This window comes from Stereum hirsutum, assembly GCF_000264905.1.
Source record: "Stereum hirsutum FP-91666 SS1 unplaced genomic scaffold STEHIscaffold_16, whole genome shotgun sequence".
Classification (NCBI taxonomy): domain Eukaryota; kingdom Fungi; phylum Basidiomycota; class Agaricomycetes; order Russulales; family Stereaceae; genus Stereum; species Stereum hirsutum.
In genome coordinates this window covers 736,617-763,072 of record NW_006763146.1, presented here as the reverse complement: position 1 = coordinate 763,072, position 26,456 = coordinate 736,617, and the positions used below count along the sequence as shown (strand labels likewise).

Sequence of the window (26,456 nt, the reverse complement as noted above, 5' to 3'; positions counted from 1 at the left end):
ATTTTTATCGCCCATCATTCTATCCCTATTCCTCTATGTATCTACCCTAGCTCCAGAGCCCATACCTAGCCCCATACATCCTCCCCATACCCTGCATCCAGCTATCCTAGCCCTACTGCACAATTACCCCCCATTTTCCTACCCTATCCTACCCCCTACCCCATCCCCTACCCATCCCCAAACCACCCCCTACCCCGGGGCCACACCCCATACCTACCCACCCATTTTTTCACGCATTTTTTGCCTATTTTTTCGCCCATTTTTCCAGCCAGAATACCCACCAGCACCACTGCTCTTTAATAAAGAGCCCTTATTAGCATGGGCCAGTAAGATGATGGGCTCTCTGTATAGAGTCCCAGTCTTACTATAGGGACTCTTTATAAACAGGCTACAGCTACGCCTGATCAAAGGTGGCAATGAGGATGAACTCAGGCTTCGAGGAAGACGGAGAAGGGGAGGGTGAGATAGAGGATTTGAGTTTTTGAAAAGAGGACGTGGGAGAGTTATGAGGCGAAGAAACATGAACTATGTGGTGACAGATCATTATCTGGGAATAGACATTTCGCTCAGTGGAAGCGGTTCTTGCACACTTTGACGGGGGTGCTATTATTCGTATGAAGCAAAGACATAGAAATACGTACCTTTGTATGATCGCCGGATTTTATGGAAGGCCGTGATACATAGGACCAACGCAGATGTATTCCCCGGAACTTCCAGTCCCACGCCTACACAGAAAATACAGACCGGAAATAACATTAAGGGATAGTTGTCAGAAGCCATTTGTGAGTGGAGTAAGTTGGATAAAACACACATTGGACGCAAAGGACGTAGAACGCGCATTGGTCCGTAAACTAGCACGAACGTGAGATTCATCCTTCTTGGGCGACATGACGTTTCGCAACAGCATTTGACGTTCACCGACGGTAACAGTCCATTTCACCATTGAATCACCTATCCTAGATTATTAAGTCCACCCGAAAATTTCATCAATACATAGGACGTTATTCTAAGCCTGCGAGGATGGCGTACTCGAAGTCACCGACCAACTCTCCGTCCTCGGACCCGCCTCTGCGTATGCTGGTAATGTACGAGGATGGGCTGAAACAGTTTGAGTTTACCGAGATGCGATATAATGCATTTGGATCTGCCACATCCGAAGATGGAATGACGAGCATAAAGTTGGGGGAGCGCGAGGATAAGATATAATGCATTGGTACGGTTGTCTCGGCGTTCGGCGTATTGCATGCTCCAGGGACTGCAGACGGTGGTACAGGTAGGGGTTCCGTGGTGCCTGATTCCAGAGTCCTGACGGTTACGTTGCTCGCACTGGAAGGAGGGGTACTAGTGACAGATGATGCTCGGGAACGGGCCCGCGTAGCATTGACAACCCGTAGCCTTCGGAGATCCGTAGGTGTTTTCCGAAGAGTACGAGTTGGAGTAGGTGATCTGTCTTCGGTATGTGAGGACTCAGGTTGATAATTGACGGAGTCAGTGTCCGTCTTCGCTGTGTTAGTACCGTCTCCGGCGTCGGCATCTGCATAGTCAGAGTCTGGACTCCACTCCTCAGAGCAGTAGCTGCACCAAAAAAGCATTACCGTCAGTTCTACAACACTTAGCAAATTCAGTGGGTGACTGACCTCGGAGGACCCGTCGAATATGGGGGTATCGAAGTCAGATCCGAGTTCCTGTAATCTCGCGGAGCGGCATCTGTCTGAGAGAGGCTAGATCTAGAAGGCAGGATACGTCTCATAGTACAAAGATTTCAGTCATGCTAAGAGAGCAGGGGTAGGTAAAGTCAGGTCTTCCCTCTCAATACGTGCACTATTTGTATGTGCAGCGAGTGAGAACTTTGTACAGGCGTCTAGATAGCTACTGACTTGAAGAGGAACAAACAACGCATAATATACGACAGAATGCTGGTTAAGGACCTTCTGTAGATGGATGCAATCAATCAGACGAGTGAATCTTGATGGTAGAAAGCTACTACTTATGTACGACGCAGGAGAAGCTATCGGCTCATTGGTCACACGTACCACTGCCCCGCCGCCTAGTGGCTCCTACGTTCGCCACCGAGGTCATGCCTGCCACCGCGTAAGCATTTGCTATAGCTTTTCTAGGTGCAAATAGTCATGAAGACCGTAGAGTTCGAGGGTGGAAGTATCGAGACGGAACTGATAGAATGTGCGGAGAAAGAACGGGACTCAATGTGTCACCACTCCTTTCGGAACGACTGATGTAGATGCTCAGACGGCGCAAAGGTTACCGCAAAGTGAGCTGTGTGGGATCAAAGCACAAGTTAGTAGCGTAAACATATTATTTGAGCTAGCTGGCGTTAGCGGGCGAAGAAGCTGCCAGGGCCGTTATAGTTGTTCTTTCATGGGTCAGGATGTCGCATTTGCACCGTTTACTGGACGCACGGCATCTGATCTCGACTCCGGGTGGATTGTGAAAGGATTCGAGTCAGTTCTTTCTTCACTCAGAACAGCTCGAGATGGACAGGTAGCGTAAAGTAGGTCTAAGAATATCCAACGCTTTCATCCCCATAAAGGTCATGGAGAGATAAGCAGCAATTTGAACCTGCATGAGACTCTCTCGCCTATGCATGCTTTCAGTATGGGTCTATTCTACTCGATTCAGACGGCCGATATCGGATTGTCAAGGCTAGCCTCAAGGATCCAAAATGCCAGGTTGTGAGGAATATTTCTCTCGCTCATTCATGAGTAGAAGCTCTCTCAGTGCTTCTCCCAGATGGCCAGGCTCCAGTCCAGAGAACAGCCATCAAGGATCTATTCGATTTATTAAAAGATGGTAGGTATCTGGCGGCGTAAACGAGGCGCACTGGCCTGGAGCTCTGTATATCACCAACATATCACAGATGCGGTCGTGTCAGACGGGAGATCAACGTGCGAACAGCTTAGAGGATCGCACAGTCAAGTCTACGCCGGTGGGGCCTTACGAGTTCAACTGGACTGTGTCAAGAACGAAGGGAATACGATAATGATGCAGAATGCGCGACTGGCCACTAGTACGTCTCTCGAGACTCGTACTACTTACCCATTGGCAGCCTGAGGCGAGAGAGGACTGCAGTCCGGCGGAAACGATATGCATATGGGTGACTTACCTATCGATCATTAATACATAAGCAGGTGGATCCAAGTGGCAAGAGGGGAGGGTGCGGTTAACAGTATAATAGCCCAGCTGCCCGAGCTGGAGGGGCAAAACATCGATTCGGAGTTGCAACCTGTTGCAACGCATTCGACAGCGAGTGATCTTGATCCCGGTTACACCCGATCGAAACGCCACAGATCTCACAACATCTGACAAGGCTCGTGTGGCCCAACCACACACACATGCGTGCTTAAAGGCTGCCTGCACAACTCAGTTACTCGTATCTTCGTTATTCTATTTATTCATCAACATGACAATCACAATATTTTTACCTCTCAAAAATGCTCTTTCAAAAACTCGACACTCTTCTTGAACGTCCCCTCCTTCGCAGCTTGCACCTTCGGATCCTTCTAAATCACACATATTACCATGCCAAAAGACCGTCAGCTGTCCGATCCACGAGAGCAAGATTGAAGACAGATTAGGAACTATCCAAGGTACCGGATCACCTCGAACTGCATATCCATGAGTGCATCCCTCCCAATGCACCCTCATACGCAGGTTGAACTCTCGCCACCGAGTATCCTGTCTGCGGCCTCAATCTTCTCTGGTGGAGATTGAGGGTCGATAGTGCAGGCGTTGATGAGAAGGGGAGCGCGAGATACTTCAGCGTATTTCTGCGTATATAAGATGAACAGTTTTTGAGTACTCTGCACGATAGAGACGTAAAGGAACAAGAGGACCGACCTCGAGGTCTGCAATCTGAAGCGCAGTAGGATGAGCTACGACCGAGCAGGCGATCCTGTTCTCGAACGCGAGGTTGAACACATAACGCGCTTTGCACAAAATCGGCCATCAGCGTTCTACTCATGAAGTTGAAAAGAGTAATTAACACCTACCTCCCAGACAATATCCGGTCGCAGCTCATACCTTCACACCCTTGCTCTCCGCAAGCGCGCCCATAACCTTCTCGATAATAGGTTCGATCAGACTAGCGGGGTGCCTGGAGAGCCATCCGGGTATATCGAAGCTTCCCGGCTGGTCAAAGGCAGATTCGGGAACGGCATCTCCAGAGTAAACGTCTGGGAGATACACTTTGAAGCCGTTGGCGGCAAAGGCGTCTGCCAAGAGCTAACAGAAAATGTCACTTAAGGCACAGAAAGTGTTGGGAGGTGGGATAGTGGGAAGCCTACCTTGCTATTGTTGAACTCCACACCGAGCGCATCGGGAAGGAAACGTAGTGCCTTGTCTTTAGGATATTCCTTCGAAGGAGTGGCGACATAGGTTCTAATACTACCGATATTCTCATATGTACCTGTTCATGGGTTTGCACACGCGCCCATAAGAGGAAATCAACACGTTGGGAAATCGAGATACACGAGTGGGTCACTAACCTGTGGTCTCTCCCTCGTGGACGACGCCTATGAAAGTCCAATGGCGTGTCAGCTCTATAAAACTCTGACGAAACTCACCGGGATGGGCAAAGTAGCCCATGCAAAATATCCACCTACCGCTGATACAGTGTTCACAGAGAGTCATCTTGTAAACTATCGGTGGGATGTAATCTCGTTACCTTGAGGGATGACACGAAAGAGCTGTTGAACGTCCCACAGTCCCTCAAAAAAGACAGCTTTTTATACGATGTGTCCACTGGCCTGGGACGGTTATGCCACATGGTCGCTGATGCCGCATAAGCAAATGTTATTCAGCGGACGTCTGGGGCGCAGTGGATGTTGAGTTACAAATGGAGTTCCCTCAAAGGCCTGAGAATTCGTCAGTAAAGAAGTTTGAAAGCCGAGGCTAGCAACAGCAACACACAAGTCAATGGATAGCCAATTAAAGATCTGGCGACGCGAAGACACGGAATAATGCGCGATTTGCGGTTTGTAAGTTTTTGAAATTATGACGATCGAATGATCCACAGAGATTAATGTTACTCAGCATTAAGTGGACCAGAGACACCAAGATGAACAGAAAGCGTAGAGCAAACAAAGCGTCCAGTGAGAAAAGCATAGATCCCAGAGATCATGTGTAATCCAGGTTGGAAAGGATGTGAGGCTTGATCCACACCAAGGTACGCGTTTGACCGACTCCCAGTCGCTTCCGGTGGGAGTATAAAAAGTACAATGGATCCCAGCACGATTTTTCCAGTAGCAAGCTCTTACTCGCCATGTTCTCCAGACGCGAGTAAAGTAGCAGTATCTCTAACGGGCGTATAATTCGCAGCATCAACCTCAAACCAGAAGAAAAAGCAGAGCCTTATCCAATAAGTAGTGAGAGGGTACGAACCACAATTCTGTTCCTATCCTCGAATGCACCATCTGAGCCCCCGAGATTGAAGACGGATGATCGGAAGCTTACTGCGCCTCCCAGCTAACGCCCCACCCCCACCCATTACCCTTTGCCTGCGGGTTTTCCATGACGCAAAAAGAGGGTCCGATGGGTGCTGTTGGAAAGTCTATAGTAGATTCCTTTAGTAGCACGAGGGAGACAGCATCGATTATGCAAATTATAACTATCCTATATCCGCAGAAAGTAGCCGGTGATCAGCAAATTCAATGTAAGAGCATGAAGGAAACGCACCATTGACTACCATACCAGCGAAAACAAGGGCCCATCCTCAATCGAGCATCGCGTGGGGTCGTTTCTGAAGTACACCTCAACTTTATCGTCAGGGGAACATGGCGCATCCAGTCTGAGTTACAGTCAGGAGGATACCACAAGAAATAATCACCCGGATTTAGGAAAGAAATGGAAAGAAGACAAAAGAGAAGCACGAACTTCATTGGAGGTAAATCTGGTTCGAAGCCTTGCCACTTTCTCAGCTCGTAGTCGGCCTCGTTCTCGAACTCATATGGGGGGATAAACTCGCGTATGCGAGACCGCCAGTCATCGCCGTCAAGGAAGGAACCGTAATGAGCCTTGCAATATTCCCAATGTGCCGGATACCAACCTGCACCCTCCCAGTCGATCAACACTACCACTCGCCTGCCCTCCAACATCATGTTCCGCATGGCGATGTCTCCGTGAGTGAAGACGAGAGGATGCTGCCGGGAATGCGATTCGATGACCATGGACGGGAAACGATGGAGAGGGAGTCCCATTCGAAGTTGGTGGTTCATCTGATCCTCGTTCAAGTAAGGGCCGTGCGGAACGCCACAGAGTCTGTGATCGCTACTCTGCGCGCCATCTAGGACCGGCCCGATGACGGCACCAGGCCGTGGGGGAATGGCACGTATCTGCTGCACAAACCCCCGCAGCTGCTCCACAACTTTGTACTTCTCCTCCTCAGTGAATGTATCCCACAACGAAGCGTAGAGAGGGGCACCAGAAACCTTTTGCATGACAAGGAAAGCATCCCCGCCCCATCGAAATGTGCACCAAGGACGGGGCACGGGAATAGAAGTGTGTCTCCGGACGGACTGCATAGCAGCAGCCTCCGCAGATACCACAGCATTGACCCTCTTCACATACAAAAAGCGTCCAAACGTCACTATAGAATTTAATGATTATCTGTAGACGATGTCTTCGAAGAGCAATGCTGAAGTCTTACATCTCCAGAGCAAGCTGATGATCAGGCGACAAATGGCGCTTGAGACCAATCGTCGGCATGCGTCCCACTTCAACCACAAGAAGTGACTCCAGGTCGATGGAGGCCGCTTCGCGCTTTTTCGCAAGCGTTCGAGAGCCTGAGCAGCCCTTTGCCGCGCAGCCTGTCAGATGGACAATTGTCAGTCATGACTCAACCATAGCTGCCATCCTTCCCCAAGCAGCCGCGTCCTCACCTCGTCGACTACATTGTTCGATGTCATGTTTGTCGAATTGTTGATGAGAGTACGTGGTGTTATTGTCACTTTTCTGGAACGTGGAAGGAGAAGTGATAGGAAGTGGTCTTGCAGAAAGCGATGGACAAATACACGAGGTGACAAGTCTGCCCGGACCCGCCCGAAATTGAAAGACCGGACATACTTCTTGAGTATAAGAAGCATAATGGATCTGAACAAGGCTGAACAAGGTTCTCAATCAGAACGTTCTCATTCGCTATGTTCGCTAAACACAAGTGGGGGAGCAGATCTAACGGGCGTATGATTCGCAGCCGAAACCTGTGTAACGAGAGCAAACCGGAAGTAGAAAACAAAGTATTATCCCATAAGTAGTGAGAGGGTACGACGAACCAACGATAACAACATAGTTACACAATTCTGTCCCCATCCTCACGAGTGTCCCGAGACCTAATGCGAAGAATCCGAAGCTCACTTCGCCTCCCAGCTGACGCCACACCCGCACCCACTGCCCTTTGCCTGCGGGTTTTCCATGACGCGAAAAGAGCTTCCGATGAGTTCGGTTGCGAAGTCTATAGTTGATCCCTTTAACAGCGCGAGGGAGACAGCGTCGATTATGATGTTTGACGGCTGTATTGTGGGGTGACTGAAGTGGCTGTTATGATACGAGGAGTGCGGGATGAATCAGCGCGAATTGAACGATTGGCCAGAGGATTAAACAAGCGAAATTGAGCTTACTAGTCTTCAGGCTCCTTGCGTGTTGTCAGTTCCATCTTATATTGATAGCCGTGGCAGCCGCCACTCTCCACTGCTATCCTCAGCCCCGCATCCGGATTATTCTCTCGTATAGAGATCCGTTGTAGTTGCTGTTGATACCATAACCACAGATGCACGAAACACAATAGAATCAGAGACATAGAACGTAAGTCTAGTGAGCAATATGACTTCTATCTCATAGTGTTATAGGTGAAGTGTGGCGTTTGCGTACCTCAGCCGCACGGTCCGTCAATTCTATCTTAGCTTCTTCCGGTGGAATAGGTTCGGCATCCAACTCAGCTTCCTCAATATCCTTCTCTGTTGGAAACGTCAGAAGTATTGAAGGTTGCGCTGGGATGTGTTGTTGCTGAGCTAGTGATGATTGTGGGCGTGTTGTGGAGAATGTCCGATGGATGGGGCTCGACACGATACTGAGACGTCTATATGATGGTGGGGCAAGTTGCCTTGTAATTCTCCGGGGTTTTAAAGTTCGACAGACATTGGATAGGGACCGGAGGTGAGAGGAGGCGGCAGACATCGTTGGAAGTGAGCAAGGTGAAGTGGGACGCTCGGCGGATGCTGAGTGAGCTAACCATAACATTGGGTTAGGGCTCCCTGTGGCACCGGAATTTCCATCATCGCGTCACCATCCTCAGTGAGCTTCTCTTTCTTCTCCTCTTCATCAACTTCACTTTATCATCATCCTCATCATCATCTTAGAGCTCTAGTCGAGGTCCTCCATCTTTCAATTCTTGGCTGGGTCTTGCTGGTAACTATTGTGTGGCGCAAGGCCGGGTGTAACAGAATGAGCAACCTTGTCGAACTTGAACCAACCTGAATAAACTTGAATAGAGCGTATTCTAGCGCTGTTCAATGTATGCGTCTCCGTCAAATCTCGCAGGGGGGATTTAGTATGGCAACGCTACAAATTCTTCTTAATGACAAGCGAAAGACACCTATCCGTATCCAGCTGTCATCCTAGCGCTGTGCAAGATCGTAACAATTTATTTCCTATTTCTCTAATGACCGGAGCGTGAGCACCCCCAATTGTCTTTCCCGCTCAACTGTCCCGCATACTTACTGCGCGATCATGCTATCTCTATTATTGCATCCACTAGACACCGGTGCCCTATGAGGCGTGCCTTTGTATACACCTTATGGAAACGAACCATATTTTATCACCGAGACAGGCTTCTAACGCCTGGCCGCCGTTGGTACGTATACCCAAGGACACAGCACTGCTCAGGGTTCCTATAAACATTCTTCGGCGAGTTTTTCCTCATCAGATATGGTGGGTCTCACAGAGCGGAGGATCCCAGTGGTGGCTGTACGAGTGTTCTCCTTGGGCCCACATTAGAACCGTGGTAAGGTCGGCGGTCTGTACGCCGAGGGTTCGACTCGATTGGATATGCGTTTGCTCTGCGACGCGTACGATTCCGAAGGAGGAGCAATGCGGGAGTCATAATCTCCTCGCGGACTCTTCTATGAAATCTTTCCGCTGACTCCACGAGCTCATCCTCAAATTTTCATGCTGTGACCCGCAGACTCATTCGTGTGTATCCCGCGCTTTGAGGGATTGGTAACCAGCTCTTTTCTTCTTCGCTCGTGGAAGGATTCTATCGACTTCCCTGCATTCGTTTCTCCCGGTCGGCTAGACCAGTGGCTGAGTGGCGTTATTCTTGCTCGCAATCTATCTCCGCCCAAGGACTTACCCGCGGTTCGAGCTCAGCGGCCCTTCAACAATCAGTGTCAGAATAATCTTTGCGCTTCGGACGGGTACCTAACTCCCACGTTCATTAGGTTTGAGGTTGCCTTTGTGCCGTATCAGTGGGTACATCATCACCTTCTATCCAGAGCGAGTAAACATAGGGGAGGGGCAGTGGCACACTGACAGTAGTCCGCACTGTCTCCGCGCAATCTACAGCCCCATCCTCAGGTATGATCCGCACTCAACGATATTCGACTTTCACCTCCTCGGTTTCTGTCAGCTAACATTTCCAGCGGAAGTCATATTTGAGGGACTTGTGATCCCTAATATAATCCCAGAGTGGCAGCTCAACCGCTGTTGTCTTGGATCCGGACAATATCTGACTACTCCGGTAGGGACCCGTGGAATTTACTTGCTTCTATGAAGGACCGCCCTGTTTATTACCATCCAACCTTGCTGATGATGCTGGTCTACAGGCTATCCACGCCCTGCGTTCCATTCATCCTTATTCCACGTGGCTCTCCCTTTTTGTATGTCACTATCTAGACGCCAGCCTGTACAGGGTTTCTACTCACGAAATATAAACAAGACGGGACTGTAATGGGATGCGTCTTACTCTAGTCAACCTCAGTCCCAGGATCGTCTCTGCCACCGTCCCGCGATGCGACGTTTCCTCCATTCGAACCGAAGCACCACCTCCAGCATCTTTCAGATCGACCCCGCTCCGCAAAGCCTCAGAGACTCCGATGCGAGTTCGATAGCGTCGTGCTCGACAGCTCCACCGAGGTTAGTTCGTCTGTTACCTATCCCGAAACGCCTCAAAGCCAGATGTAGTGCTAACGATGACCTGTCTACCACATAGCTACTCCGAAGAGGAATGGAGCGTCGACTCGAGGTACGCAGACACAGATGCAGGAGACAGCACCATCGCCAACGCAGACACCGACTCCGAGCTCAGCCACAACGACTTGGACCCTCCAGCCCCGACCTACACCCCCGAACGCTCAACCACACCCACGCTCACACGTCCCGGAACCCCCGCGGACTTCAAAAATCCCCGTTTCGCATTCGTGTCCCATTCGCGAGCACCGTCCGGCGCCAGTACCGCGTCGATTATTGCCACCGCCAGTAGCAGCACCGTGTCCGTCGGAGAACTAATACGTCCTGACGCGAAAGCGTCTTTGCGTCCGTCGTCGTCTGCGATTATGATTGCGTGGAGTGCGCCGGATCCGGCGATGGTGACTGTCGAGGATGGGCCGACGAAATATGCTTTGGCACCGCGGACCCCGAACTCCATGCTCGTTCTCCCGCCTTCAGCGGACGCGGGTGCGGACTCGGGCGAGAACGCGTTATACCGCATCTCGGTCAACTCGAATTGTTTCATGCCGTCGTCGTATATCACTACCATACGCAGAGGAGGATCCGAGGATGGAGAGTTTGTCGGAGACTTCGAGATAGGCGATTCGATGGTAAAGTGGACGATAACTATCGGCGAACAGCAGATGTTGTTGCAGAATATAATGACGACGAAGAAGGAAGAAGCTCATGTCCGTGCTAGTCTTCGGACGAATGCGCGTGCTGCACCCGTGGTGGCCCAGGTGCGTTTGATTCCACTTTGCTTTATTTATTCCGTTCGAACGGAAGACCTGATAGATATATTCGTTGGTTGTACGGTCGCTTTAGGCTTGGGATTGGAACTTTCGTGGAATTCATCTTCAGTGGTCACACGTCCCAAGGTCAAAAAACCGCAATAGTTCAAAAGTACGCACTGTTCCGATTCTTCTCTTATCCCCAACGTCGTCATCTGTTCATCAACACCAGAACTAACGTATCCACCCATTCCCAGATCATGGTCTGCCACCACGTCCTCTCCTCACCCTCCAGCTCCAGCTCCAGCTCCGCCTCCTCCGCCGCCTCTAACACATTCCGAAAATTCAAATCCCCCATCGCCTCCTCCTCCTCCTCCCCCCCTTTGTCTTCGTCCGCCTCCTCCTCCTCCTCCTCTCCCTCTCCCCTCTCATCCCCATCCTCTTCATCCTCGGCAACGTCATCAAAAAATGAATCGGTCCTGATCGCCACCTTCGACCCCGCCGACCCCTCAAGCTGGACCGGCGAGTTCAAAAGACGGCCGAAGGAGCTGATCGTGTATCCGGAGGGGAAGGAGATGATGGATGTTGTGGTGATTAGTTTGATGGTGGCGGAGAGGATGAGGTTGATGTTGCCTTCGTGATTGGGTTGATGTTTTTGTGAGTGGGTTGGGTTGGGTTTATCTGAGTTATAGTCTGTAGTTTGTAGCTTTTGTAGCTTGTGGTCGTGACATGTATGAAGTATGTGTGTTGAGATGTTAGGATGTATTCTGCTGGCAGAACGACGGGCTTTTGTGTGTGGCGTTTGTATGGATTGTGTATGTATGGATAAGTATTGTACCCGACTGTTGTTGTAATGCTGCTGTTTGTCTCTTGTACGCGTAAAATTACCTGAAAGCGCGTGCGCACTTGGACGCTGTCCTAAACAAAACAAAACCACATTCACCCAAGTACCCATCTTGGCTTTCGAAATCCCGAATGACCTTGACAGAATCCCAATGACGTCTTGGACCAGATCGCCTCGAACGCGTCTAACGAACGTCTCTTCCTTCCTTGCCGGATCCACATACTGCACCCTCATCCCGCCATTCCCTTTCGCTCTTCGGCAGCGCACAATATCCATCCACCCCACGCAACAACATACAACACGGAGGTACAAAGCACCGACATGCATGGAAACATCACTACGGAAAAAGATACACATGCTATGAAGTCGATTTCCGCATATGGTCGGACGGACTTTTTCTTTTTCGTGGTCAAATAGGCTCAGGTCGATCGCGAGGTATGGCATATCAATCAATTGCGATGGCCGACGTCTCCGAGGGACTACATACATATGTAGTGATTTAATGATTACATAGCAACCGTTCACGGTGCTTTTTTTGAACGCAGAAAAGGGTTTACAATAGACTGTATCTGCGAGTGAATTTTTGACCTCGCTAAAGTTCGCTAAGGCCCAACGGGACGCGACGATTGGCCCGATCGTAGTTTTAAAACGTTTTAAACGGTTGCAGATACGGTCTAATCCGAGGAAAGTGACACACCTGTCACTTCAAAATGGCTGATTGAACTGCTATTATATGCGGTGCAGAGTGAGCGCGAAGCCTCAACGATGCACGCAGTTGCGAGTACTACTGTAGCAGGACTTAACAGCGGCTGAGTCGCCTTTGCGTTTCCCATCGCTGACCGATTACATAAAGCACTCCCAAACTTGCGACTCTGCTATATCTGAATCCTCCGTTTCGGCTGACAGTGACAGGTGTGTACCTATCCTCGAATTAGAAAGAATTTTTTGCGTTGAAAAAAGTCACCGTGAACGGTGCTATTGACATGTCCGTCCTCGATGGCGGCGAGCTCAAGGAAGGGAACTGGGACTCATCCATCGAAACTCACCCATCAAAAGATATTCCAGTTCAATATACAGAACACAAGACCATACGTGCAGTATCGCAACTTGCATGGTAGTCATTGGCTAAGTATGGATAACAGCGCGTTATATTGGGTCAGTGGGCTGCTGGTGTCGCAGAATTATTGATGTATATTATATCTACGCATGATTCGATCAGTCGTCTGAGGGAGGATGATCCGCCAGAGGAAATATATTTAACTTACCACAGGCCAGCGAGACTCGAAAGAGATCCTCCAACAAACACCGCTGCCGTCGAGCGCCGTCGCCACCGCCACACCTGATGCACAACCCTCGCATTCGTACCTCCCATCCCCCAGTGCCCACCCTCCCCTTCTTCATCCGCATCCCATCCCATCCTCGCATCCTCCCTCCCTCCCCCCCTCCATTCCCTCTTCTTCCTCCCACCCCTTCTCACTTCCCCTACCTCCTACCTCCCCCCACCCCCCCTAACCAACCCAATCCTCGCCGCCAACATCCTCGCCTGCACCGCCTTCATCCTCTTCCCCCTAACCCCCACCATTCCCAACGCTAGGACACAGAACACGAAGTTACAGAGGACGAATTCCCAGAAATCGGCACGTTCGACGGAGGTGAGGCGGCCGCAGGATTCCCAGGCGGGGGTTTCGCCTTCGAGGTCTTTGTGGGGGTTTGAGGAAGAGGAGGAGGGGAGTTTGTTGGAGTTGGAGTGAGAGGAGGGTGGAGGGGAGGAAGAGGAGGAGGGGGATTGTTGGCGGGGCGGTGGTGCGTGGTTGGAGAAATCGCGGGAGGAGGTGTGCGGTGGCGTATGTGAGGACGAGGTAGAAGAATCGGAGGAGGAAGAGTTGGAAGATGCGGGTACGCAATGCATTAACCGTCGATTCCCGAACGGTTCGCAGAAGGGTTCGTGTAACTACACCACACACCACCACCACACCGTCAAGATGCATTAGCACAGGCAGTCGATGAGTAGGAGTAGAATGAAAGAGAGCACGAATTACAGCATTGTCAGGACAGGGTTCGCAGTTCCCAAACGGCCGACATATCAATTTCGTGGCGTTATTCGCCGCTGCGCTGTGATCGTCCGGAATGACGTCTTGTTGTTGTGCGAAGATGGTCGATATGCATGAGAGGAAGAGTAGGAAGCTAGTCAGGCCACAACCATATCATTACTTGTGAGAAGGCGGACTAAGAGGCTAGGGATGGAGGGTGGACTGACCAGGTGGCGGGTAACCCGAGCATATGTATGCGACTACAGAGTGTAGTAGTCGAGGTATGAAGCTGAAGTGAAGTTGAAGGCGTGGGAACAGAGACTAGAATCGACTTTCCATCCATCCACGACCGACGCGTATCCCTCTCCTCGACCGCAGAGACTTCCCCATCCTCATCTCATTCCAATTCTCTGCAAGATAGATCGATATCAACGTACAAAGAAAGAAAGAACAAGAAATGTCAGGCCACCCAATAATCGAAGAATTCGACGACGACTTCGACCTTCCCCTCCCCTCCCGTCCCCTCCCCAACACCGGCACCCACGGCGCCATCCTCGAAGAAATCTCCTCCTCCAACTCCTCCTCCAACGCGGACGATGACGACACGGATGCTAGCCCGGGGTTCTCGAGAGGTCAGGGGCAGAATGTGTTGGAGAGTTGGTATGAGGCGCAGCAGAGTACGGCGGGGCCTGCGACGGGGAGGACGGCTGGGGGTGCTGGGATGGGTGGGATGGGTGGGGCAGGAGGGTTGGGAGGGTTGGGAGGGACAGGAGGGATGGGTGGGGGCGTGGGGGATATGAGGAGCGAGTATGCGAAGGGGGCGGAGGCGACGGATATTTCGATTTATAAGAAGTGCGTATGTTTTCTAGTGCATTTCTCCTATTCATCCTTTCCCTCAATATTTCTCACCACGCCCACCAAACCCACTCCCATCTCATCTTCCAATTCTAATCCCAATCCCGAACCCAACCACAACCAGATGGACATGCATCTACCCCATCTACATCGACGCCAAACAGCCCTACGGAACCGGCACCCGTCGCCTCCCGCGCGAAAAATCCGTCTGGTGGCCCCTTTCCAAAGACATCGCCGAGGCCGCCTCGCGGCTCTCGCTCTCCGCTCTCCATGAAGTCCACAAGCGCCACCCGAGGGACTGGGATAATCCTGGGCGGGTGAGGGTGCAGTGGAAGATGGAGGGGAGGTTGTTGAATCCGGGGATTAGGACGAGTAAGTGTTTCTAGTTTTATTACTCGGAATTGCTCGATGCTGACGACGTGGATAGAGAAACAACTACTCGAACGGATCTCTCAAGTCATCCAACGTCTCAAACCCGACGTCGTCCCGCACGCACCATACACTTATACTCTAACACCCGATCTCACCACCACCACCTCCCCAACCTCCACCCCCGCCTCCAAACCCACCCCCTCCAAATCCTCCGGCAAATCGAAAGCCACTCCATCCTCCACCTCCAAACCCTCTTCCTCTTCCACCAAGTCAGTGTCAGCTTCCCAGAAACAGAAGAAACAGCAGCAACAAAAATCCCCATCCCACTCCCTCCCCCTCCCCCCTCACCCCCTCCCCCACCTCACCACCCGCCTCTCGCCTTACTCCCCCGCCCAACCTTCCGGCGTGCTCATCGATACGATCAAGGCGGGCCTTAGTGCGGAGGCGGAGGGGGCTGCGGCTGGGACGCCTGGGACGCCGGGGGTGGGTGCGGCGGGAGGACAGGCAGCGGGGAAGGGGAAGAGGAAGGTCGTTAGGGTTAGGCAGTAGGTTGTAGGCGATAGGAAGATAGGAAGGGAGAGAGGGGGAGGGAGATGTAATTTAGGTTTTTTTTGTGTTGTGGCGTGGCGTGTGGCGTGGCGAATGATATGGAAGGTGTTGAATCCAACTTGTTTTTTCCTGCTTCTTCTTCGACTTCACGGGCAGAGACGAGGGATGCCGAGAAGTGAACGGATTCGTGCTTGTGCTCGCTCGCTCGCTCCGCATCACACATCCTCTCGCGTGTCATCGTCAAAATACATATGCATAATCTTCTCAACCCTGCCGTAAGGCCTAAGGATACACAAAACTCGTACCCGCAACTGCTTATTATCACGACTCAGACCCCTCAACCCCCCTATCCCTCCTCCACGCCTCTATCCATGCCACAATCCGCGCCACATTACTCTCCAGATCCTCCGTGCCCTCGCTCTTGAGCTCTACGACGATTTCTGCGGCGTAGGATGAGCGCGCTTCTTCGAGGACGGTTTGCATTATTTCTGCTTCGTTGTTTTCTTGGATCTTTTTTAGGGGGTAGGACCTGTGGTGGCGAGCGAACATTTTTACATCGGAAAAGAGGGGTGGTGTGGGGTGAGGTGTTAGGTGTTGTTCGACGAAAGGGAAGGTCGAATGTGAATGTGAATGATTGTTTGAGAGTCGGGACGAGTGGGTTGTCGCAAAGAAGAAGGGATCAAAAGAGGGGGAGAGGGAAGGAAGGGAAGGAAGAAAACGTACCGTTTTTCAAGTCGTTCCCATAATTGTGTATGGTCACACCGGAGCACGACCACCAGATCGACCCAGCGCTCCGGGAACGCCTCGCATGTATGCCAATCCAGAATCAATCCTCCCTCCTCCGTTAGGGGTTCGATCTCGTCTAGTAGCTATTCAACGCCAACGCCAACGACCAGCACCGCGCCACAAATCAATAAACCACACACACGACATGCAAAAAAGAGAACGATCCAGCGTGTAAAGGAAAAATGGCGAAAGAGAACTGGGAAACGCACCTTATCCTCATCAACCTCATAACTCTCCCACTCCTCATCATAGCTCTCATACAACCCCCGTTCTTTAACCAGCCGACCGACGTTAATGTGGCGTAGTGGGATGGGAGACTCGGACGCGAGCAGCTCGGCGTGGGTGGATTTGCCGGTGCCGGGGGTGCCGGTGATGACGATTATGGGGAGTGGGCGGGAGGAGGAGGGGGAGGGCATGGTGTGCGGGTTGGGTGGGTTGGTTTTTGAGGTGGGTGGTGGAGGGATTTGAAGGTGAGGATAGAGAATATTAATGAGAAAGTTTGGAGGGGCTGGCCGGCAAAGAGCGTGTGGCGTTCAGGGTGGTTTTGGATCGGCGGCGTCGCCACACCTTGTTCTTTGAACTCTTCCATTGTGCGATCGCTTCCAGTATCGTCGACTCAAACGACCTTGGTTGAGCTCTCTGTCTAGTCCCGAAGTAAACTCTGAGTTGCACACCGTTCACTTGCCACTACAGCACAAGATGACTCGCTGTAGAACGTCGACTCTTTCATCTACATACGTAAACGACCCTCGGTCTCGTTCATCTAACGATCTTCTCCCCACAGCAGCATCTCCGCGGCGATTCTAGTCTCTCGCCTACCACATGCAGCTTTGAATGTCGCCATGAAACATCAACCTTCCTTCTCCGGTCATTTCCTCCCTTCCACGACCCAGCAAATGAACCTGACCCAACAAATGAACGTTGAACCTGACGCTTTGACGCCCCGTCCGCCTTGCGCATGCGAGTCCTGACGAGGCTGGGGTGAGGCAATCATGAACCTTGAAGGCACGGTTAAACCAGCTCTGATCCACGCGGTTCCTCCACGTTTTGGCACGAGCGTAATCCCGTTTGTTAACTGTAGTCTGTCAACGTTCCAAGTTCGTACTTGGCTCGCCTATCCCTCGTGTACATCCTGGATGCAAGTGCTATAAAGGTTGAACTTATCACGCCGCTACCGTCTGCTCAAATCTCGTTTTCGTTCTCACTGCCTCAGCCGCAAGTCTTCATCCCACACGCCTCTCGATATTAATAAATAATAATCATGATTCCCTTCAATCTACTCCTCCTCCTCTCATACCTCTTCTCTCTCTTCGTCCACCTCCCAGTAACATCCGCCGCGCCACCCACATGCACACTCGCCAAACACAACTCCTCCAACGCACTCTCCGGAACCGATCCCGGGCCTGGGACCTCCTCCGGCAGCAGCAGTGTGAACGGTAACTCGACCTCCTCGGCAGGGTCTTCGTTGGTGGCGGCGGCGTGGTGGGAGAACTGGATGAGCGCGCAGTTTCCGCTCGAGGACGTTAGTTGGGAGAAGTATAGCCATGTTTTGTATTCGTTCCTGTGAGTCCTGAATCTTCTGGGTGCATTGGGTTTGTTGGTGCTATAGTGCCGCCAGGATTGGATAGGATCGCTGATATATATATACACACACGTCTGTGGACATGGGGACGAAAATTGAAGCGTAACGCAGGCGGATGGTCTTATTAGCGTGGAAGGAACAGATACGACCCTATTACCACAATTCGTGGAACTTGCGCATGCGAATGTGAGTGCCATGGTCTTCATTCATAGTCTCTCATTAGGAGGTAGTATCATGATAGTGTGCTGATGGCAATCGCAGGGCACGAACGCGATGCTCTCGGTCGGAGGCTGGGGTGGCTCGGTCTATTTCTCTTCCTCGGTCGGCTCAGCTGCCAACCGAACCGCATTCGCTCAATCTGTGTTGAGCGTGATCAATCAATATGGCCTCGATGGGGTCGAATTCGATTGGGAATATCCAGGCGGAGGGAACGGAATCGGGTGTAACGTGAACTCCACGTCGGACACGGCCAACTTCCTGCTCTTCCTCCAAGAACTCCGCGCTCAGTCTAATGGAAGCAGTCTCATCGTGTCTGCTGCTGTGGCGGACGCTCCGTTCGCAGACGCTTCGGATGATGATATTGCGGCTTTTGCGGAGGTGTTGGATTACATCGGTATGTCTTCCCTTTCGCCATCCCACCACCCAACGTCCCCTCCCTCCCTCTTCTTTCACTGACGTTAGCGAGAGAGTGGACATGGGACTGATCTCGTTCCACCTCTACGGATATGGTTTATGATCATGTAGAAATGATGAACTACGACGTCTGGGGCTCTTTCTCCCAATTCGTCGGCCCCAACTCGCCCCTCGCGGACGCTTGTGCGCCATACCAAGACGGCTCCGCGACGTCCGGCGTTCAAAAATGGACGACTGCAGGTTTTCCGGCGAATCAGATCTTGCTCGGCGTCGCGTCCTATGGACACTCGTTCCTGGTCTCTCAGGCTAACGCCCTCACATCTTCCTCCTCTTCCTCTTCCTCAGGCTCGGGCAACTCAACCTCGGGCACGCTCGCGCTCTACCCCTCCTTCGAACAAGGAACCCAACCGCAAGGAGATTCCTGGGACGTCTCTTCGGCGGGCACGACGGACGTGTGTGGGAATAGTGCGTCTGGGTCTGGGTTCAGTGGGATTTGGGACTTTTGGGGATTGGTGCAGGAGGGGTGGTTGGAGGTTGATGCGAGTGGGGGGAATGTGACTGCTCAAGAGGGGATCGATTGGACGTACGATGAGTGTAGTCAGACGGTGAGTCGGAGTTGCGGCTAGTATGTGCGGTGAAGTCGAATGGTCGCTGATGGTTTTTTTTTGAAGCCGTTCGTATACAATCCGACTAGTCAGATTATGGTCTCGTACGACGACCCCACGTCTTTCGGTACGTCCCTCACCGCATAGCAACATCCCTCTCGCCTTTCGCGTTAATCATCACCTTTGCCCGTGATTCTGACTCGTCGTGTTCGTGTGCATGTCTACGTAGCTGCGAAAGGGCAATTCATCGTCGACCAAGGATTAGCCGGGTTCGCGATGTGGCAGGCCGGTGGGGATTATAAGGATATGCTGCTGGATAGCATTAATGGCGCGATGGGGATTGATACGACTATATGCGACGCGTGAGCTGTGGCACGACTATATGCTATGCGTGAGAAGTGGGGAGTGAACATCGATGTTAGATGGGGAGCTTATATGCAAGTGTTACTGTATGCCCAATGCCTACGTCGTTCGTGTTTTGTATATATTTTTGCGATTTTCATTTCATTAGGGTGTAAAAGGGATAGATGAATGTATTTTATTCTAGAATTGACATGAAATATACCTTTATCGCGTGACCTGTGGCGGGGGATAAGATCTCTTAGAGGTGGCACAACAAAATGACAGTCCTGAGACTCATATGCATTACATGACATGTTCAACAAATAGAGAAGACACAGACAAAGAAAGGACAAAAAAGCGTCTGTTGGTTTCCCCCGAAGGGTACTCGTCCTCTGAGCCACGAAGAGGCCGACGCCGGGAGACAGCGTCTCCCTATATCAGAGGATACGTACCTTGGAGGGTCCTGGACCTTGGTATTGGCCGGCTACGCATCATCTTGAGCGCTCTTGAGCCGTATTGTTGTTCGCTTCGGTGTCCTCTTCGTCGTCGTCGGCGCGTCTCTTGGTGACGCTCTTCGGGCGATGTCTTCGCGTCTTGACGCTATAGGGGGCGGTCCTAACCATTATCAAGATGAATTCAGCCACTTAGTCGCGAACGCTGAGAAGAAGAAAGAGATGACGCACCTTGGGCAGAGCCGAAGCTAGCCCTCCGGAGATATCTCCCGGCACACCCATGTATCTAGACCACACTTGCACTGGAGAGAAGCGGACCAGTCGAGTATGACGGACGTCGGTTGGTCGCGAGGACCTCCCTAAGTACCGTATCCGCTGCGTCGCACTCTCGATCCAGCAGATCCTATGGGAAAGCGGACCAACAGCCGTCGCGTTGACTCCCGAGCTCCCGGCGCGCCGACCGAAGTCAAACATTGCCTGTAGGCGATAGGCACTTATAGCCCCGACTGGGCTGTCACGGCCCAGCCAGAACCTGTCAGAAGACAAGCCACCCTCGTACCAACGTGCGACAGAGCCAGCCTGATATACGCCTTCGTGTCATCGACGCGCCGAGCCAGCCGGAGCCGGAACGGACACAATCTAGACAAACGTCTGTTGTTGGTGTACGACAACCGGTTCGCAGACCTCGGGTGACTGGGCCAAAAGTGGTCGTTGAACCGGAAGCCTCCCGCGGTGGAGGTTAAAACAACAAAGTCTGCCAGGTTTCATGCAGTTGACTCGGGGGTAAGAGCTTGGTCGCCAGGGTCGCAAAGCGATACAACCGTGCCAAAGTTAACCCGCGGGTACTAGACATGTGGCCTCTAAGGACCATGGCGAGACAGAGAAGCTGATAAAGAGGAGAGGGGAAGGTCGTCAGTGGAGGAAGGATATGAGATGGTTGATGGGAACGCACCACGACCACCATCGTGGCCGCCGACGATCCCCAGGATAGCCAAGTTTTTCGTGCAACGACTACGCCAGTACCGACCTCGCCATGACTGCACGAAGGCAGCAATGGCCCACGAGGGGACCATTAACGAGGAGGGCTGACGGTGTTGAACACGCGGTACGAAGACCATGGCCAGAGCAAGAGGATGCCCTGTGACGAGGCTAGATGAGTGCTAGACAACCATGAGCAAGAGCTGAAAGACGTACGACGACCAGCGCTAATGAAGCTGCCCAAGGACTACCAGCCTAAACTTGATGTGTCTTGATGTTGATGTGTCTTGATGTTGCTTAGGCTTGAGGTCTATCAATCGAAAGCGCAATATGTCAGCATAAGAGCAGATACGAGAGGGAGATGGAAGAGAGGAGAGGGGAAGAGTCATCAGACGTTGAAAAAGGAAGGAACGACGAGGTCAACGAGTGGCGCAAACAACAACAGCGAACAGAAACAATAGAAGAAGAAGTATTAGAAAGGAACTACGCACCCGTCAATCTGTAAGCGACCGGTGGGCAGAGGAGAGAAATGCTAATTCATATGGACGTCAGCGCAAGAGATGGGAGAAACAGTAGGAGGAATGCGACGCTTATTATATACTCTTGGACACATGCATGTTCAAACTCCGCTGCATTGTTCGCCACCATCGATATCGCACAAAAGGGTACGTAACGTGCCAGGTCCTGATGGCAACACTGATCGAAGCAGATACGAGAGAAGCGCATGGAACAGCCGAGAAGGTTTCCACCTTCAAGAGGATGTCTGCTTTTGGCCGAACAAAGGCCATTGTCAAGAGCACCGCCTCGCTCGTCCTTTGTGTACTTTTTGGGAGACAAGTCCAAAACAAGTCTGATAACAGGCTCAGATAGCATCTAGCAGATCGTACTAGTAGTGCTTATGGTATGCTCAAATGAGCTGTCGCAGACCCTCTATCCTCCTGGGTGTGAACGTGGTTTGAGTTGGTAAGTTATGGGAGTGAGAAAGGAAAGACCCGATTAGGACCGATCTGGGCCTGGAGATGCGCCACGTGGACGACCCGGCATATTCCGGTAGTCATCTTCACCCCTGACGTCGACTTTTGGTCGACTTGCACTTGACTCTTGACTTGCACTAAGCCTTGACTCTCCTGTATCTCCAGCGACGTGCTACGTTGCCAAAGACTCTAAGCATAGTCTTCACTCCGGCCGACGACTTTTGGAAAAACCTGCCACTGTCAGAACCAGCCTGGAAGGCGTTGATCCTGTATGACTCGGAACTGCCTGTGCAAGCAATTCATACAGCTTGAATAGGGCATATATGTAGCGGTTCACATCGCGTTTTTGCGATGTGAACTAAACCCATGATGGGTTCAATACTTCGCAACTTTGTCCCGTTGGATCCTCGAAGCTCAATTCACACTCAGTGCGATTTCGATGCGAGAGGAGCCTCCTCCGGCCTCTGCCCGTTCACTGACATCGTTCGGAACAACACACACTTTGGCGGAAGGCCCACGTACTGTAGCTCCCAAAAGAATCACTGTATCAGAGGCCATCAGGAAGGGGGACGGGAATGAGAGCAGGAGTAGTCCCGTCTCGAGGATCCAAACCCAATGTGAACTGAGTATTATATCTAGCACCACACTCGAGATTCCGAGTTCACACTTTTCGTTTTCAGGATGATGAACGAAACTGATGTGAACCGCTACATATATGCCCTAATGAGCTCATTTAAATGTGTAGGACACCCAGTTACACTTCTTCGACAATCTTTATGTGTCCAGCCTCGCTCCGAGTCGCTGCGTGTATAGATGAGACAGCCACTAATACTTAGACCGGCGGCGCGATGTGATGATGCTTCAATACTCGACGATGGTCATGTTCTCCGTCCGCTTTTTCACTTGCTTTTTGGCCCTCGAACGTTTTGTCTCCAACTCGGAGAAACATCGGATTACAAGCAACACTCCTGTAGCCACCTATATTAAATCACCTTCTTACAATGTCTTCTGACCATATGACGTCGAGAGGATTGCATGCATAAAATACCCAACGCACCGACTTGTATTTTTACTACTCACCCTCAATCCCAGAACAGCAATGACAGATTTCAAGCTGCCACAGTCCTTTCATTGGGGTTTTGCCACCGGTATGCCTACTCGACTCGGGTCGCACCTTTATCTCGTTGATTTAAGTTTGACATAACGCTTCCTCCCACTCTATAGCCAGTTATCAGATCGAAGGCTCACCCACAGCCGATGGACGGCTACCCTCAATCTGGGACACATTCAGTCACACGCCTGGTAAGACCGCAGACGGTCTGACGGGAGATCACGCAACGGAGTCGTACAAGCTATGGAAAGAAGATGTTGCCCTTCTCAAGTCTTATGGAGTTACAGCTTACCGATTCTCTTTCTCCTGGTCGAGAATCATCCCTGAAGGGACCCGGCACTCGCAAGTCAACCAAGCTGGGATAGACTTCTACAGACGATTCATCCAGGAGTTGCTAGACAGCGGGATCACACCGTTCGCGGTGCGTCTCTTACATCATTATATCCCAGACGAGACTGATTCATCCTTCAGACCTTATATCACTGGGATCTGCCAGAGAAGCTCGAGACCACTTATGGTGGCTGGCTTAATAAGGAAGAAATTGTGAAGGACTTCACATTCTACGCAGAGGTCAGCATCCATCGCAGTTACATCTCTCGTCCGGTTTACTCACTCTAACTGCCACTTATCGCAGACCTGCTTTCAAGCATTCGGAGATCTCGTCAAAGACTGGTAGACTTGCCTTGAATGTTCAGCATTTCATCACATTATTCACCCGATCCCTATAGGATTACATTCAACGAACCATGGTGTATCTCATGGCTTGGATACGGTAACGGCATTCATGCGCCAGGACGTACCAGCGACCGGAAACGATCATCTGTAGGCGATTCATCCACAGAACCATGGATGTGAGTGGCCATCGTCTTCCGACTCTCACACAACTCTTTGACGTGCCCCCACTTCTAGTGTTGGTCACAACGTCATCCTTGCCCATGCGTATGCCGTTGCTGCCTATAACGGTCGGTTCAGGGAATCGCAGGGCGGCCAGATTGGAATCACGCTCAACGCATCATGGCTCATGCCCTACGATCATACGCCTGCTAGTAAGGACTGCGTTCGATCGCAATAAACGGAAACATTCCCTGATGATACTGCAGATGTTGATGCGACCAAGCGCGCGATGGATGTCACTTTGGGATGGTTTGCAGTATGAGCTCTTCTTTCACGAATTTTACGTTCTCCCTGATATGTACTGTATCTTCTATGCAGGATCCTATCTACAGAGCCGAGTATCCGCAAGCCCTGAAGGCCATGCTAGGAAGCAGACTCCCAGAGTTCACAGAACAAGAAATCCAACTCCTCAAACATACCTCGTCCGACTTTTTCGGTCTCAATACTTACACGAGCCACCTCGTTCGTACGTCGCATTCGTTTCGCTAACGACCTGCGGAGCCCCCATAACTAAGGAAGTTATAGTGGAAGGCGGAACGGACGAGTCGAATGGAAAAGTCAAATACACATTCACGCGTCCTGGTGGGAGCCAGCTTGGGACTCAAGGTCCGTATGACTGTCGCGCTCGTCTCTCGTCCTATTCCTGGCACTGAATTCGATGTCGGGCAGCGCATGTGCCATGGCTTCAGGCTTGTACGTTTCATCACACCATTATACATAATACGATAGGATGATTGAGAGAAGCCATTCACCAAAGACGCTCCTGGGCTCCGTGAGGTACGAATATTCTCCACCATACTTACAACAATTGTCTCATCACATTGGGCATCATCTAGCTTCTCAAATATGTTTGGAAGGTATGTCTGTTTCCTGCTCGCTTCGTCTCAGCGACTAATCATATATGCACCTCGCAAGACATATGGAAAGCCAGTATAGTAAGTCCCTCAACGCCTCCTCAACACGTAAATCGCTCATCCACCCTACTAGCGTGACAGAGAACGGTTTCGCCATCAAGGGAGAGAAAGACACGACTATCGAGGAAGTCGTCCATGACGTCGACCGCGTCGACTATTACAAAGGATACGCTGGCGCGGTACTGGATGCTTATGCGGAAGGAGTCAATGTGCGGTCGTACTTCGCTTGGAGTGAGCGTTTCAGATTGTCCCTACGCTTGGTATGTACTCTACAATGCTGATATCTCGGCACATAGGTCTGTTGGACAACTTCGAGTGGTGAGTTACCAGGAGGGTTCTGCGTTGGTTTCCCGTGTTGACTTATCACCTGTTTTCGTGTTCTCGCAGGGCCGACGGGTACGAAACAAGGTTTGGGACGACTTATGTCGATTATTCTACCCAGAAACGCTACCCGAAAGACTCGTCCAAGTTCCTGACGCAAGTGAGTGTCTCTTCGCGCCAGATATACCTCGTCCGGCTTCTGAAGTTGTCAACTGTCCAGTTCTTTGAGGAGCATATAACCAAGTGATCTGCATAAACCGGCGAACAATGAATTGGACGAAGAGGCCTCAAGGGAACCACCCGTATAAGTGTGCTGATGGAGTAGAATGAGTCTATATTGAAGCATCTTGTCTCTGTACATCACAATTTCAAAAGATTCTTGGGTCAGAGATCAAGTGGTGATGTTATCCACAGGCTGTTTTGCGTACTCCAGTGCCATCGATTGAAGACCAGCATATAATATCGCAAACCGAATGCATAAGCGAAGGAAAAGTTGATGGATATATCATTAAAGGCAGCGCATAGGTTAGTCCAGTTTCCCACAAACGAAACATTCATGGTATCAACCCCCTGTGAGAGCGACAAATCGATCCATTAGACCCGGCTCTCTAGACAGGCACGGAGAAAGTCACATACCACACTATTGCTCGCCACTCATGCCCTCCTCCTTCAACGCCTTTCTCAACTCCACATTCCTGAACATACTTCCCCTCGATTCCCACGTCCCCTTAACCGCCTCGACCGCAAACTTAGCCATATCATTGACAGGCGTATACCACCCCGCTGCAGCCGTAGCGACCACAGGACCGAGAACTACGTCGGCCCATCTTTCGGCTGCACCACGCTGGTTTTTAGCGTCGGCAGGGTACTTCGGCGAAGGGAAAAAGTATCCGGGTCGGATGATGGTTGCTCTGAAAGTCCCATTAGAGTTCTCCGCGAATTTGAGTAGTGTGTTCTCTGCTTGACCCTATCACACAATTAGCGATTATGGAATCAATAAAGGTGAACATGGAAGATGAAACGCAATGTCTGACGAACCTTGACCCTCGCGAACAATGTCCGACTCTTCTCTGTGGAATCCACCCCCTCTCCGCTCACGAACAACAACCTAAACGGCTTCTCCACACTACCCGTTGAAGTAGCACCTTCTTCGCTCTGCATCACCCTTCCCGAACCCTTCAAATCCTGCAGGAACGCCTTCACATATCCCAACGTGAATTCTGTATACTCAGCCTCCGTCTTTCCTCTTTGTGTCGATCCTAACGCCCATA

General features: G+C 51.3%; 10 protein-coding genes across 10 annotated transcripts; 4 read left to right on the top strand and 6 right to left on the bottom strand.

The window, feature by feature from the left end:
* Positions 1 to 1,001: 1,001 nt before the first annotated feature.
* Positions 1,002 to 1,750, bottom strand: STEHIDRAFT_161340 (uncharacterized protein; the record flags this gene model as incomplete). Its single annotated transcript, XM_007308884.1, has 2 exons — positions 1,002 to 1,575; positions 1,638 to 1,750. 2 exons carry the CDS (start codon positions 1,748 to 1,750, stop codon positions 1,002 to 1,004), a joined length of 687 nt encoding a protein of 228 aa, XP_007308946.1.
* A 1,909-nt stretch (positions 1,751 to 3,659) lies between these two features.
* On the bottom strand, positions 3,660 to 4,647 carry STEHIDRAFT_114662 (uncharacterized protein; the record flags this gene model as incomplete). The annotated part of the gene is made up of 6 exons (XM_007308883.1): positions 3,660 to 3,785; positions 3,856 to 3,944; positions 4,047 to 4,239; positions 4,302 to 4,423; positions 4,503 to 4,529; positions 4,581 to 4,647. 6 exons carry the CDS (start codon positions 4,645 to 4,647, stop codon positions 3,660 to 3,662), a joined length of 624 nt encoding a protein of 207 aa, XP_007308945.1.
* Positions 4,648 to 6,035: 1,388 nt separating this feature from the next.
* STEHIDRAFT_85379 (kinase-like protein) lies at positions 6,036 to 6,601 on the bottom strand (the record flags this gene model as incomplete). Its single annotated transcript, XM_007308882.1, has 1 exon — positions 6,036 to 6,601. A coding segment is annotated over exon 1 (501 nt), but the record flags the coding sequence as incomplete, so codon positions are not given.
* A 760-nt stretch (positions 6,602 to 7,361) lies between these two features.
* Positions 7,362 to 7,807, bottom strand: STEHIDRAFT_65793 (uncharacterized protein; the record flags this gene model as incomplete). Its single annotated transcript, XM_007308696.1, has 2 exons — positions 7,362 to 7,545; positions 7,629 to 7,807. 2 exons carry the CDS (start codon positions 7,805 to 7,807, stop codon positions 7,362 to 7,364), a joined length of 363 nt encoding a protein of 120 aa, XP_007308758.1.
* A 2,208-nt stretch (positions 7,808 to 10,015) lies between these two features.
* On the top strand, positions 10,016 to 11,584 carry STEHIDRAFT_161338 (uncharacterized protein; the record flags this gene model as incomplete). Its single annotated transcript, XM_007308881.1, has 4 exons — positions 10,016 to 10,140; positions 10,217 to 10,952; positions 11,038 to 11,115; positions 11,201 to 11,584. The coding sequence occupies 4 exons, from the start codon at positions 10,016 to 10,018 to the stop codon at positions 11,582 to 11,584; spliced, it is 1,323 nt and encodes a 440-aa protein (XP_007308943.1).
* Positions 11,585 to 13,276: 1,692 nt separating this feature from the next.
* On the bottom strand, positions 13,277 to 13,877 carry STEHIDRAFT_65361 (uncharacterized protein; the record flags this gene model as incomplete). Its single annotated transcript, XM_007308664.1, has 2 exons — positions 13,277 to 13,738; positions 13,827 to 13,877. Coding segments are annotated over 2 exons (513 nt in total), but the record flags the coding sequence as incomplete, so codon positions are not given.
* A 397-nt stretch (positions 13,878 to 14,274) lies between these two features.
* STEHIDRAFT_114659 (uncharacterized protein) lies at positions 14,275 to 15,593 on the top strand (the record flags this gene model as incomplete). Its single annotated transcript, XM_007308880.1, has 3 exons — positions 14,275 to 14,669; positions 14,797 to 15,044; positions 15,100 to 15,593. 3 exons carry the CDS (start codon positions 14,275 to 14,277, stop codon positions 15,591 to 15,593), a joined length of 1,137 nt encoding a protein of 378 aa, XP_007308942.1.
* Positions 15,594 to 15,844: 251 nt separating this feature from the next.
* STEHIDRAFT_103472 (P-loop containing nucleoside triphosphate hydrolase protein) lies at positions 15,845 to 16,795 on the bottom strand (the record flags this gene model as incomplete). Its single annotated transcript, XM_007308879.1, has 3 exons — positions 15,845 to 16,122; positions 16,317 to 16,462; positions 16,589 to 16,795. 3 exons carry the CDS (start codon positions 16,793 to 16,795, stop codon positions 15,915 to 15,917), a joined length of 561 nt encoding a protein of 186 aa, XP_007308941.1. The 3' UTR covers positions 15,845 to 15,914.
* Positions 16,796 to 17,817: 1,022 nt separating this feature from the next.
* STEHIDRAFT_85367 (glycoside hydrolase) lies at positions 17,818 to 19,701 on the top strand. The gene is made up of 6 exons (XM_007308878.1): positions 17,818 to 17,942; positions 18,063 to 18,147; positions 18,223 to 18,574; positions 18,706 to 19,199; positions 19,266 to 19,326; positions 19,429 to 19,701. The coding sequence occupies exons 1-6, from the start codon at positions 17,875 to 17,877 to the stop codon at positions 19,563 to 19,565; spliced, it is 1,197 nt and encodes a 398-aa protein (XP_007308940.1). The 5' UTR covers positions 17,818 to 17,874; the 3' UTR covers positions 19,566 to 19,701.
* Positions 19,702 to 23,044: 3,343 nt separating this feature from the next.
* On the top strand, positions 23,045 to 25,432 carry STEHIDRAFT_161333 (beta-glucosidase 1A; the record flags this gene model as incomplete). Its single annotated transcript, XM_007308877.1, has 17 exons — positions 23,045 to 23,093; positions 23,170 to 23,477; positions 23,528 to 23,626; positions 23,691 to 23,728; positions 23,785 to 23,907; positions 23,966 to 24,102; positions 24,157 to 24,206; positions 24,269 to 24,416; positions 24,476 to 24,556; positions 24,620 to 24,643; positions 24,708 to 24,727; positions 24,787 to 24,807; positions 24,866 to 24,885; positions 24,938 to 25,095; positions 25,161 to 25,182; positions 25,252 to 25,345; positions 25,406 to 25,432. 17 exons carry the CDS (start codon positions 23,045 to 23,047, stop codon positions 25,430 to 25,432), a joined length of 1,419 nt encoding a protein of 472 aa, XP_007308939.1.
* Between the last annotated feature and the right edge of the window lie 1,024 nt (positions 25,433 to 26,456).

What these genes read in the sequence shown, in the direction of transcription:
- STEHIDRAFT_85367 (XM_007308878.1), top strand. Translation starts at nt 17,875, where the DNA reads ATGAGCGCGCAGTTTCCGCTCGAGGACGTTAGTTGGGAGAAGTATAGC. An exon ending in TGGAACTTGCGCATGCGAAT is followed by an intron (nt 18,148 to 18,222) that starts GTGAGTGCCATG and finishes TGGCAATCGCAG; the next exon opens with GGCACGAACGCGATGCTCTC. An exon ending in ACGATGAGTGTAGTCAGACG is followed by an intron (nt 19,200 to 19,265) that starts GTGAGTCGGAGT and finishes TTTTTTTTGAAG; the next exon opens with CCGTTCGTATACAATCCGAC.